Genomic DNA, 13,283 nt, shown 5'->3' with positions numbered 1-13,283 from the left:
ATGGCTGTATTACACACCTGCTGCTGTGAATGCTGTATTACACACCCGCTGCTGTGAATGCTGTATTACACACCCGCTGCTGTGAATGCTGTATTACACACCCGCTGCTGTGAATGCTGTATTATACACCCGCTTCTGTGAATGCTGTATTATACACCCGCTGCTGTGATGTCTGTATTATACACCCGCTGCTGTGATTGCCATATTATACACCCGCTGCTGTGACTGCCGTATTATACACCTGCTGCTGTGAATGCCGTATTATACACCCGCTGCTGTGACTGCCGTATTATACACCCGCTGCTGTGACGGCTGTATTACACACCCGCTGCTGTGACGGCTGTATTACACACCCGCTGCTGTGACGGCTGTATTACACACCCGCTGCTGTGATGGCTGTATTACACACCCGCAGCTGTGATGGCTGTATTACACACCCGCTGCTGTGAATGCTGTATTACACACCCGCTGCTGTGACTGCTGTATTACACACCCGCTGCTGTGAATGCTGTATTACACAGCTGGTGCTGATTGCTGTATTACACACCCGCTGATGTGAATGCTGTATTACACACCCGCTGCTGTGAATGCTGTATTATACACCCGCTGCTGTGAATGCTGTATTATACACCCGCTGCTGTGAATGCTGTATTATACACCCGCTGCTGTGATGGTTGTATTATACACCCGCTGCTGTGATGGCTGTATTATACACCCGCTGCTGTGATGGCTGTATTATACACCCAATGTCCCATTCCCAGCAGTCACCTCTCCAGTTAGCAGCTGAATGATCTTGTTGGTGAGTTCCAAGATCTTCTGGTCATTGTGTCTCTCATGTATCAGTGAGTGAGGTGGAGGCACCGTGATTTGGCTCTGGGTCGTGCTGAGTCCTCCTGACCCATGGGTATGGCTGCTGGGTGTCTTACACTCACCAGATGTCTTCTTCACTACTGTGTACTCCTATGTATTGGGGGAGACAGCAAACATCACTACATACACTCCCAGATCCCCTCACCTCCGCAGTCATGTCAATATATTATTACTATAGATTTGTGATGTCACTGTGACACTCCGAGAACCCCTCACCTCCCCAGTAATATTCCTGTACTATTACTATAGATGTAATTAATGTCACTGTGACACTCCCACATCCCCCTCAGCTCCCTAATCATATCCCTCTATTACTACTATAGATTTGTGATGTCACTGTGACAATCCCTGATCCCCCCACCTCCCCAGTCATGTCCCTGTATTATTCTCATAGATATAAGTGATGTCACTGTGATACTCCCAGATCTTCTCACCTCCCCAGTCATGTCCCTGTATTATTACTATAGATATAAGTGATGTCACTGTGACACTCCCAGATCCCCTCACCTCCCCAGTCATGTCTCTGTATTATTACTATAGATATAAGTGATGTCACTGTGACCCTTCCCCCCCAGAACCTCTCACCTCCCCAGTCAGCAGGTAGATTATCTCTAGGGTGAGGTGTAAAATCTTCTGGCTTTTGTGACTCCGGTCCTTGTCCATCTTCAGTGAAACAGTGATTTCACCACAGCTCAATCGTCTAAGAATGAATATAATAATTATAATAAATATCACAAAGAACATAAGTAGTAATTGCAAAAATGAAACACAGGCTGGGAAACATAATCAAAGAATCCGGCACATATACCCCCATACACACAGTCACTGCCCAGCATTACACCTCATACATACAGTCCTGGCACACCTTATACATCCTCATGTCCAGCACATATACCACATACCCACAGTCACTGCCCAGCATTACACCTCATACATACAGTCCTGGCACACCTTATACAGTCTCATGTCGAGCACATATACCCCCCATACCCACAGTCACTGCCCAGCATTACACCTCATATATACAGTCCTGGGCACACCTTATACAGCCTCATGTCCAGCACATATACCCCCATACCCACAGTCACTGCCCAGCATTACACCTCATACATACAGTCCTGTGCACACCTTATACATCCTCATGTCCAGCACATATACCCCCATACCCACAATCACTGTCCAGTATTACACCTTATACATACAGACCTGGGCACACCTTATACATCCTCATATCCAGCACATATATCCCCCAGTACACAGCCACTACCCAGTATTACACCTTATACATACAATTCTGGGCACATCTTATACATCCTCATTTCCAGCTCATATACCCCCCCATACACACAGTCACTGCCCAGTATTACACCTTATACATACAGTCCTGTGCACAACTTATAAATTGTCATGTCCAGCACATATACCCCCTATACCCACAGTCACCGCCCAGCATTACACCTCTTACATACAGTCCTGGGCACACCTTATACATCCTCATGTCCAGCACATATACCCCCATACCCACAGTCACTGCCCAGCATTACACCCCATACATACAGTCCTGGGCACACCTTATACAGCCTCATGTCCAGCACACATACCACATACCCACAGTCACTGCACAGCATTACAACTCATACATACAGTCCTGGGCATACCTTATACAGCCTCATGTCCAGCACATATACCACATACACACAGTCACTGCACAGCATTACAACTCATACATACAGTCCTGGGCACACCTTATACATCCTCATGTGCACCACATATACCCCCCCATACCCACAGTCACTGCCCAGCATTACACTCATACATACAGTCCTGGGCACACCTTATACATCCTCATGTCCAGCACATATACCCCCCATACCCACAGTCACTACCCAGCATTACACCTCATACATACAGTCCTGGGCACACCTTATACATCCTCATGTGCAGCACATATACCCCCATACCCACAGTCACTGCCCAGCATTACACTCATACATACAGTCCTGGGCACACCTTATACATCCTCATGTCCAGCACATATACCCCCCATACCCACAGTCACTACCCAGCATTACACCTCATACATACAGTCCTGGGCACACCTTATACATCCTCATGTGCAGCACATATACCCCCATACCCACAGTCACTGCCCAGCATTACACCTCATACATACAGTCCTGGGCACACCTTATACATCCTCATGTGCAGCACATATACCCCCCCATACCCACAGTCACTGCCCAGCATTACACTCATACATACAGTCCTGGGCACACCTTATACATCCTCATGTCCAGCACATATACCCCCCATACCCACAGTCACTGCCCAGCATTACAACTCATATATACAGTCCTGGGCACACCTTATACAGCCTCATGTCCAGCACATATACCACATACCCACAGTCACTGCCCAGCATTACAACTCATACATACAGTCCTGGGCACACCTTATACATCCTCATGTGCAGCACATATACCCCCCATACACACAGTCACTGCCCAGCATTACACCTCATACATACAGTCCTGGGCACACCTTATACAGCCTCATGTCCAGCACATATACCCCCCATACCCAGTCACTGCCCAGCATTACACCTCATACATATAGTCCTGGGCACACCTTATACTTCCTCATGTCCAGCACATATACCTCCCATACACACAGTCACTGCCCAGCATTACACCTCATACATACAGTCCTGGGCACACCTTATACAGCCTCATGCCGGAGGAGTAAAAAGAGAGAGAAGGAAGAGTGGAACACTCAAGAATCACACTCGCAGAGAAGGAGACGGGAAACCGGTGACCAGTAACATAGCCCATATGAAGCCAGGTGTGTCAGGGTGGGTGCCCTGTGGACCCTATGGGCTTCGAAGAAAGAGTTAACAAAAGGTAAGTTCTTACCATATCTCTCATTTTCTTCTTCAGGGTCCATAGGCTCCACAGGGAGACCTTGGGGATGTCCCAAAGCAGTCCTTTAAAGGGTGGGGAAGCTCCTGTGCTCGGAGGAGAATCCAGCGCCTAAAGAAAGCATCCTGAGAAGCAAAGGTATCAAATGCATAGAACCTTAGAAAGGTCTGAAAGGAAGACCACGTGGCCGCCTTACAAAGCGGAACAGCCAAGGCGCCACTGCGAGTTGCCCATGAGGGGCCCACAGACCAAGTAGAATGAGCAGTCACAGAAGGCGGAACCGGAAGGCCTGCCTGCGTGTATTTGAGATAATCATACAAAGCCACCTGGCCAATGTTTGTTTATTGGCCGGCCATCCTTTCTGGTGAAATCCATAGAGCACAAACAAGGAGTCTTATTTCCTAAGGAACTGGTACGGTCCACATACATCCTGAGAGCACAGAACACATCCAATGAGGCCTCACCTGCTGAGAGGTCAGGTGACTGAAAGGCCGGTACAATAATCTCCTGGTTAATATAGAAATTAGAAACCACCTTGGGAAGAAACTCAGGGCAAGTGCGAAGCACAGCCCGGTCCAGGTGAAATATCAGAAAAGGAGGATGACAGGAGAGCGCTCCATATTGTGACACCCTTCTGGCAGAGCAGATGCAATAGCCAGGAGAAAAAGTCTTAGCTGTTAACCACTTAAGTTCAACTGAATCCAGGGGTTTAAATGGAGAACCCTGGAGGGCCCGAATAACTACTGCCAAATCCCAAGGAGCCACTGGGGGAACAAAGGGAGGTTGAATCCGGAAGACACCCTGGAGAAAGGTGAGGACATCCGGTAGCGAAGCAATTCTTCGTTGGAACCAAACAAAGTGCAGAGACATGTACTTTCAGGTCCAATCCAGCTTGAAGGAATGCCAATATCCTGGATATACCAAAAACACCTGAGATCGTAATCCCGAGAGTGACACCACTGTAAATATGTATGCCACACTCTGTGGAAGATCCTGGCAGAGGCAGGTTTACGTGCTTTAAGCATCGTGGTGATGACAGAACTAGAGAATCCTTTGGACCTTAGGAGGGATGTCTCAAGAGCCACGCCATTAAAGACAGAAGATCCAGGTCCGGGTAAAGGCAAGGACCCTGAGATAACAGGTCCGGACGTTAAGGTAGCAGGAATGGAGTGACGATGGAAAGACTCCAAAGATCTCAGTACCAATGACGTCTGGCCAAGCTGGAGCCACCAGCAGGACCATGCCTCCGTGCTGCTTGAACTTCCGAAGAACCGAGGAAGCAGGGATACTGGAGGAAATAGGTAAACAAACTGGAAGGTCCATTTCACTGACAGAGCATCCACTAAGCTTGTTTCGGCATCTCTTGTTCTGGACCTGTACACCGTTAACTTATGATTGTGTCGGGATGTCATGAGGTCCACCTCTGGGAGCCCCCATTTGTCCAGTAGGAGTTCAAACACCTCTTGGTGAAGAGACCACTCTCCTGGATGCACGTTGTGACGGCTGAGGAAGTCTGTTCGCAATTGAGAACTCCCGGGATGGACACTGACGAAATTGCTGGGAGGTAACACTCTGCCCATGTCAGAATGCGGGACACTTCTGCCATTGCTGCCTGACTTTAAGTGCCTCCTTGATGGTTGATGTAAGCCACCATGATGGCATTGTCGTACCTGCATGGGCTTTCCTTGAAGAAAGTGTTGAGCCATCTTGAGGGCCTTGTACTCCGCCTGGAGTTCCAATATGTTGATTGGAAGTATTGTCTCGACAGCAGTCCAATGACCCTGAAAGGTGTGAGGACCGGTCACTGCGCCCCAGCCCCGAACTCTGGCGTCCGTTGTCAGGAGAACCCAGTCCGGGATCCAAAAGGGGTGACCGTTGTTGAGATGAGCCGTTTGCAGCCACCAAGATAGAGACAGACACACCTCCGAAGAAAGTACCAGCTTCTAAGTCCTGATCTGGTGGGGTAATCCGTTCCACTTGGATAGTATCAACCCCTACAGGGGCCTTGAATGGAACTGAGCATATTCCACCATGTCGAATGTGAACACCATGGACCACAGAACCTGCATCGCCGAGTGTACCGAAACCCGGTGACTGCCGAGGCAACTGCGCACTCCCTGTTGCAGTGAGATCTTTTCTGGAGTTAGAAAGATACTCTGCTGATGAGAATCCAGGAAGGCTCCCAAATGAACCATCCTCTGCGAGGGTATTAGGGAGGACTTTTTCCAATTGATCAGCCACCCGTGTGCCCGAAGACAAGCAATCGTCAGGTGCAGGTGTTGTAGCACTTCCTGAGAACCCAACAAAACGAAATGGCAGCGCCCGAAACTGGAATGACGGTGCAGAATAGCAAATCGCAGAGAACGCTGGTGAGAAGGCGCTATGGGTACATGTAGGTATGCATCCTGAATATCCAGGGAAACCATGTAATCCCCAGGTTCCATAGCCAGTATGATGGATCATAAAGTTTCCATCCTCAACCTGGGCACTCTGAGGAACTTGTTCAGAGTTTTAAGGTTGAGGATAGGCCCATGAGACCCATTCGGCTTTTGAACCAGAGTAGAATAGTAACCAGTCCTGTGTTGAGATAGTGACACTGGTACAATTACCTCTGCTTTCAGCAAGGACTCTATGGCCTCCTGGGGATATGCAAGGCCTTGGTCTTGTCCACAGGAGGGCTTGTGCAGAAAAACTGGTGGGGAGGTTTTCGGTGGAATGAGAGGGCATACCCCTGAGAGACCACTTCTCTTACCCAAGCATCCCTGGTGGTGAGACACCAATATTGGGCAAACTGAAGAAGTCAGCCTCCCACTCTGGGATTCCCCAGAGGGGGCCCATCCCATCAGGCTGAGAACTTATCCACTGACTTGGAAGTAGGGCGTCTGGCACTCCAGGCCAGTTTCTTAGGTCTGGAGGTCGATTTAGCCGCTGACTGTCTAGGAAAGGACTGTCCTTTGGTCTTTCTTTGAGAAAGAAAGGACAGAAAGGAAGAGGATCTGGCCTATGAAGGTGCTGATGGCAGAAAAGCGGACTTAAATTTTGCCAATGTGTCTACAATTTTGTCCAAGTCTGGGCCAAACAACATCTCCCCATTGAAGGGCAAGGTTTCCAGGCAGTTTTTGGAATCCGCATCCGCCCTCCAGGAGCGTAGCCACAAGGAGCGGCGAGCAGACACTGCTGCAGCTGAGACTCCTGAGATCAGTAAACTGGAATCCAGAGCGGCCTCACCAATATAAGCAGCCGCATCTCTAATGTGGCTTACCAAACCTCTCTGGGTGTCGGGAGCGTACCCCGGGAGGTGTCCTCCATACCATATACCCAGCTTTCTATCGCCTTGGCTACCCATGATATAGCCATGGACGGATGTTTAACGGCTCCTGAGGGAGAATAAATCGACTTCAGGCATGTCTCCACCTTCCTATCTGTAGAATCCTTTTGGGAAGAGATGAAAGGCATTGGTAACGTAGCACTGTGTATTAAGCGCGTAGCATGAGAATCTACCGCAGGCTGTGATTCCCATTTCTTGCAGTGACCTTCAGGAAATGGGTAACATGAGACCAAACGCTTTTGCAGCAGATACCTCTTACCAGAAGATTGCCAGGCTTCCGCCATGTGGTCAACTAGCTGGTCAGAAAGAGGAAAAACAGCTGAGGTCACCTTAACCTGCTTAAACTGAGGGTGCTTGGATTTAGGGGTAGGTTCTTCATCCTCTATAAGTAGAATGGAATGGACCACTCGCACCAAAGCAGGAACATTAATACTCAACTTAAGGTGTGTAAACACTGGGCGATCAGGAAAGAATGTACGAATACGACATCGTAACCGTTCCGTCGTTCCTGATCACCTGTAGTGTCTGCACTGAACGATCAGTCGTTCAGTGCAGGCACAGGACCTCATTCAGAGCCGCTCGTAAGCGGCCGCTCGTTCGCTCCGAGCGATGTTCGCACAACAGCGCATGTGTACGGGTTTTAGTACACATGCGCGAACTAGTCAGTGCGGCCGAAAATCGTGTGCTCACAAAATAGCGAAAGCCTACTAATTTGAGTGACAGGATGAGGCGTTTGTGGGTGGTAACAGGGGAAGGTGCTTGAAAACGGGGAGTGGAAATCAGAACGCAGGCGTGCCAAAAGGTCAAAACAGGCGTTTTAAGGGTGTGCATAATTAACAAAGAAGCGTCATCGACCACGTCAGTTGGGTGTATTTTAGCCAGAACTGCTCGCATGATTGCGGTAGGAAAAACCAACCACAAGAATAGCGAGCAGTTCATACGCCGTTCGATGTACTCGATTAATCTCATAAATAGCGGACATGACGTATGATGCGAGCGACCAGGGGGCGTTTTTTCAGAATAACGACCACATGTTTTGTTCGCTCGTTCAGACATGGAGGCGTCAACAGACCGCAAAGAGCGAACGGTCAATTTAAATAGCCAACCCCCTTTTCTGAACGAGCGAGCGCAAATAGCGTCCGGCTCTGAATCAGACCCATAGTCCATTCCTGGACATGCCAATTTGCACGATTACAATGTCGTAATTGTGCAATCGCTCAGTAATATCGCCCAATGTGTACGCACCCTTAGGCTCCACCTCCTGTGGAGAGGAATCAGAATCATCATCTACTGCGCCGTCATCTGATGACACGTCTGTGTCTGTGTAGATTGTGATGACACCACTGGGCATTTAGATGCCTTCCTAGGCTTGGCATCCTGTAACATAGACTACAAAGCCATAGAGCCTGCCAAACTCTGTACTGAATTTGAAAAAGCATCCAAACAAGGTGGCTGTAAAGCCTGTGGTAGTACCTGAAGGGGGATTACAGACTGCTGTGGAACCGGAGGTACCTGTAAATTGTGTTATTCCCCCTCATATATCACTGTACAGTCCTCTCCCCCCTATATAATAATAATACCACATATCAGTGTGTGCTGGGAGCTGTGTTATTCCCCCTCATATATCACTGTACAGTCCCCTCTCCCCTATATAATAATAATAATAATAGCACATATCAGTGTGTGCTGGGATCTGTGTTATTCCCCCTCATATATCACTATATGGTCCCCTCTCCCCTATATAATAATACCACATATCAGTGCTGGGAGCGGTGTTATTCCCCCTCAAGTATCACTGTACAGTCCCCTCCCCCCTATATAATAATAATAATACCACATATCAGTGTGTGCTGGGAGCTGTGTTATTCCTCCTCATATATCACTGTACAGTCCTCTCCCCCTATATAGTAATTATACCATATATTAGTGTGTGATGGGGGCTGTGTTATTCCCCCTCATATATCACTGTATGGTCCCCTCTCCCCTATATAATAATTATATCACATAGTGTGTGCTGGGAACTGTGTTATTCCCCCTCATATACCACTGTACAGTCCCCTCCCCCTATATATTAATAATACCATATATCACTGTACGGTCCCCTCTCCACAATATAATAATTATACTACATATCAGTGTGTGATGGGAGCTGTGTTATTCCCCCTCATATATCACTGTACAGTCCCCTCTCCCCTATATAATAATAATACCACATATCAGTGTGTGCTGGGAGCTGTGTTATTCCCCCTCATATACCACAGTCCCCTCCCCCTATATAATAATACAGTGATCGTGGTGAGCCAAAAAAAGTGTGGGTCCCTGGGAGCCCTCACTTTGCTAATTTGGGGTCCTACCTGACCTTTTCTGGGTCCCGTCGGAATTAAAGTTTTTAATCTTTAGTGCACAATGAGACATTTTTCCATAATAGAGTCAGGTGCTGGTAATGAACATTAGAGCTGCCAGTGTTAACCAACTAAAGTTTTAGGGGCCCATTTATTATTGAATATAATATAATATAAACACCTGTTTTCGGAGGTTTACCTCAAATATTAAGTTTCCCCCGGATGTGTCAAGGAGGGACCTCAACAGGTATCTCCAATACCTGCTGTGATCCCTCCATTCCCGCTGACAGCCGCATTCCCCCATAGGTTTCTATGGGGGACGTATTGCTGCCAGATATATCAATATCCAGAATGCGATGCATTCCAGATATTGGCCCCTCAGCTAACGCCATTAATAATATTGATTTCACCATCAGCAGCTTATCATGCAGGCACATGATATACAAAGAGCCCATCTATAGGAAACAGAGGCTGCACATCAATGGGGAGAAGTCCTGGGACTTCCCCCACTACTGCCAGTACCAGTAACAACCACCCCTTCTCCACTACTCCCAGCATCACTAACATCCCCCCCACTACTCCCAGCATCACTAACATCCCCCCCACTACTCCCAGCATCACTAACATCCCCCCCACTACTCCCAGCATCACTAACATCCCCCCACTACTCCCAGCATCACTAACATCCCCCCACTACTCCCAGCATCAGTAACAACCCCCCCAATACTCCCAGCATCACTAACATCCCCCCCACTACTCCCAGCATCACTAACATCCCCCCCACTACTCCCAGCATCACTAACATCCCCCCCACTACTCCCAGCATCACTAACATCCCCCCCACTACTCCCAGCATCACTAACATCCCCCCCACTACTCCCAGCATCACTAACATCCCCCCCACTACTCCCAGCATCACTAACATCCCCCCCACTACTCCCAGCATCACTAACATCCCCCCCACTACTCCCAGCATCGCTAACATCCCCTCCACTACTCCCAGCATCAGTAACATCCCCCCCAATACTCCCAGCATCAATAACAACCCCCCCTTCTCCACTACTCCCAGCATCACTAACAATCCCCCCACTACTCCCAGCATCACTAACAACCCACCCTTCTCCACTACTCCCAGCATCACTAACACCCCCCCACTACTCCCTGCTTCACTAACAACCCCCCCACTACTCCCTGCATCACTAACATCTCCACCACTACTCACTGCATCACTAACAACTCCCCCACTACTCCCTGCATCACTAACAACCCTCCCACTACTCCCTGCATCGCTAACATCTCCCCCACTACTCCCTGCATCACTAACAACCCCCCCACCAATAACAACCCCCCCACTACTTCCTGCATCAATAACAACCCCCCTACTCCCAACATCAATTATTACCCCTCCCTCCACTATTCCCTGCATCAATTACCCCTCCCTCCGTTACTGCCAACATCAATTATTGCCCCTCCCACCACTACACCCAACATCAATTATTACCCTTGCCTCCACTACTCCCAACATCAATTATTACCCCTCCCTCCACTACTCCCAACATCAATTATTACCCCTCCCTCCACTACTCCCAACATCAATTATTACCCCTCCCTCCACTACTCCCAACATCAATTATTACCCCTCCCTCCACTACTCCCAACATCAATTATTACCCCTCCCTCCACTACTCCCAACATCAATTATTACCCCTCCCTCCACTACTCCCAACATCAATTATTACCCCTCCCTCCACTACTCCCAACATCAATTATTACCCCTCCCTCCACTACTCACAACATCAATTATTACCCCTCCCACCACTACTCACAACATCAATTATTAACCCTCCCTCAACTACTCCCTGCTTCAATAACTACCCCCGTTGCTCTGTTTTTACAGAGGAGGAGGCAGGAGTGGTGAATACAGCTAGGGAGGGACATGATAAGTGCGCCCGGCCCCAGCACCCCAGGCTCCCCTACATACCCACTGTCAGAGCGTGATGTTCATGCTCCTAGCAGGTCCCTGGAACAATAGGAGCGGAGGTGCTGTTACGCTACCACATGCCGTCGAGCAAGACCAGCGGCATGCGGCGGCGTGACAGCACCTCCGCTCCTACTGTTCCAGGGAGCTGCTAGAAGCATGAACCTCGACAGGATGAAGTCTGTGTCTGACAGTAATTCCCGCGGCCTCACCATCCCCCACCCGCCTCGCTACCCCTCTTTACAAGTACCTTCAACCCGGAGGGGGCGGAGTGTTCATGCTGGGGCGGGGCACAGTCTTTCTTGCAAGGTGGGCCTCCAGGACCAGGCAAGTCTTCGGGCCGGGGGGCCGCCGGGACCAGTCTTCGGGCCAGGGGTGTCGGGCACATTACTCCTCACGCTATCCTCTGATCATCATCATCGTCCTATCCGGCAGCTGCACCCTTTACCACCACCTGCAGCCGGCGGGAGAGCAAGACTGCCACGGCGGAGAGAGACATCTCCGCACTTGGAGAAGGGAGAGCAGGACAGCGAGGGGCTGATAGACAGCCAGAAGGGCAACCTGTTAGATGGCAGACCCTACACCAACAGCAGCCCTTTCACGCGGTGCGAAAGCTGCAGCTACCCCGGAGTTGCCCGGTACGGAGGAGAACCACGGGACGTGTCTGTACAACACCCAGAAGAGGCCGAGGACCAATAACAGCGAGTTAAGTGTTCCAGGCGGGTGTCCAGGTGTTCCCGGCGAGTGTGGGATGTGTGACATACAGGCCGGTAATACTAAAGTCTCCCGCAGAGTTACACCCCAGCTCCCACGTAATGGCTCCTTTAATAGTGCTCCCTGAGACATCAATCATAGCAGGAGCCAGGGGAATGGTCAGCAGCGGAGCGCGTCCCCGGGGACCCACCCACTCTGACAAAGTGAGTCACCGGGCTTCGTTTGTGGGTAAAATACGCGCTATAGCGCGTATTTGCAAACACTGTAATAATACCGTATATCACTGTACAGTCCCCTCTCCCCTATATAATAATACCACATATCAGTGTGTGCTGGGAGCTGCGTTATTCCCCCTCATATATCACTGTACGGTTCCCTCTCCCCTATATAATAATACCACATATCAGTGTGTGCTGGGATCTGTGTTATTCCCCCTCATATATCACTGTACAGTCCCCTCCCCTATATAATAATAATACCACATATCAGTGTGTGCTGGGAGCTGTGTTAATCCCCCTCATATATCACTGTACGGTTCCCTCTCCCCTATATAATAATAATACCACATATCAGTGTGTGCTGGGATCTGTGTTATTGCCCCTCATATATCACTGTACAGTCCCCTCTCCCTATATAATAATAATACCACATATCAGTGTGTGCGGGGAGCTGTGTTAATCCCCCTCATATATCACTGTACGGTCCCCTCTCCCCTATATAATAATACTACATATCAGTGTGTGCTGGGAGCTGTTATTCCTCCTCATATATTACTGTACAGTCCCCTCTCACCTATATAATAATACCACATATCAGTGTGTGCTGGGAGCTGTGTTATTCCCCCTCATATCACTGTACAGTCCCCTCTCCTTATATAATAATAATACCACATATCAGTGTGTGCTGGGAGCTGTGTTATTCCCCCTCTTATATCACTGTACGGTCCCCTCTCCCCTATATAATAATACCACATATCAGTGTGTGCTGGGAGCTGTTATTCCCCCTCATATATCACTGTACAGTCCCCTCTCCCCTATATAATAATAATAATAATATACTATACACAGGACACGTTACCTGGCTCCGGCTGTGCCAGGAATGTCTATGACAAAATGGCAGCTTAAGCCCCTGTG

General features: G+C 49.1%; 1 protein-coding gene across 1 annotated transcript in view; it reads right to left on the bottom strand.

Moving 5' to 3' along the window:
- LOC148477273 (uncharacterized) overlaps positions 1-13,241 on the bottom strand; it is a 72,512-nt gene extending 59,271 nt beyond the window's left edge. The window contains exons 1-3 of the mRNA XM_088456963.1: positions 13,228-13,241; positions 1,456-1,570; positions 769-960 (exon numbers count right to left, since the gene is read on the bottom strand). Coding sequence (XP_088313089.1) covers positions 769-960; positions 1,456-1,533 — 270 coding nt within the window. The 5' untranslated portion in view covers positions 1,534-1,570; positions 13,228-13,241. The remainder of the gene's footprint in view (positions 1-768; positions 961-1,455; positions 1,571-13,227) is intronic.
- Between the last annotated feature and the right edge of the window lie 42 nt (positions 13,242-13,283).

Source organism: Taudactylus pleione, unplaced genomic scaffold (genome assembly GCF_031769625.1).
Source record: "Taudactylus pleione unplaced genomic scaffold, aTauple2 ptg000730l, whole genome shotgun sequence".
Lineage (NCBI taxonomy): Eukaryota > Metazoa > Chordata > Amphibia > Anura > Myobatrachidae > Taudactylus > Taudactylus pleione.
Note: the sequence above shows the minus strand (reverse complement) of the source record. Positions and strands in the feature narration are given on the sequence as shown.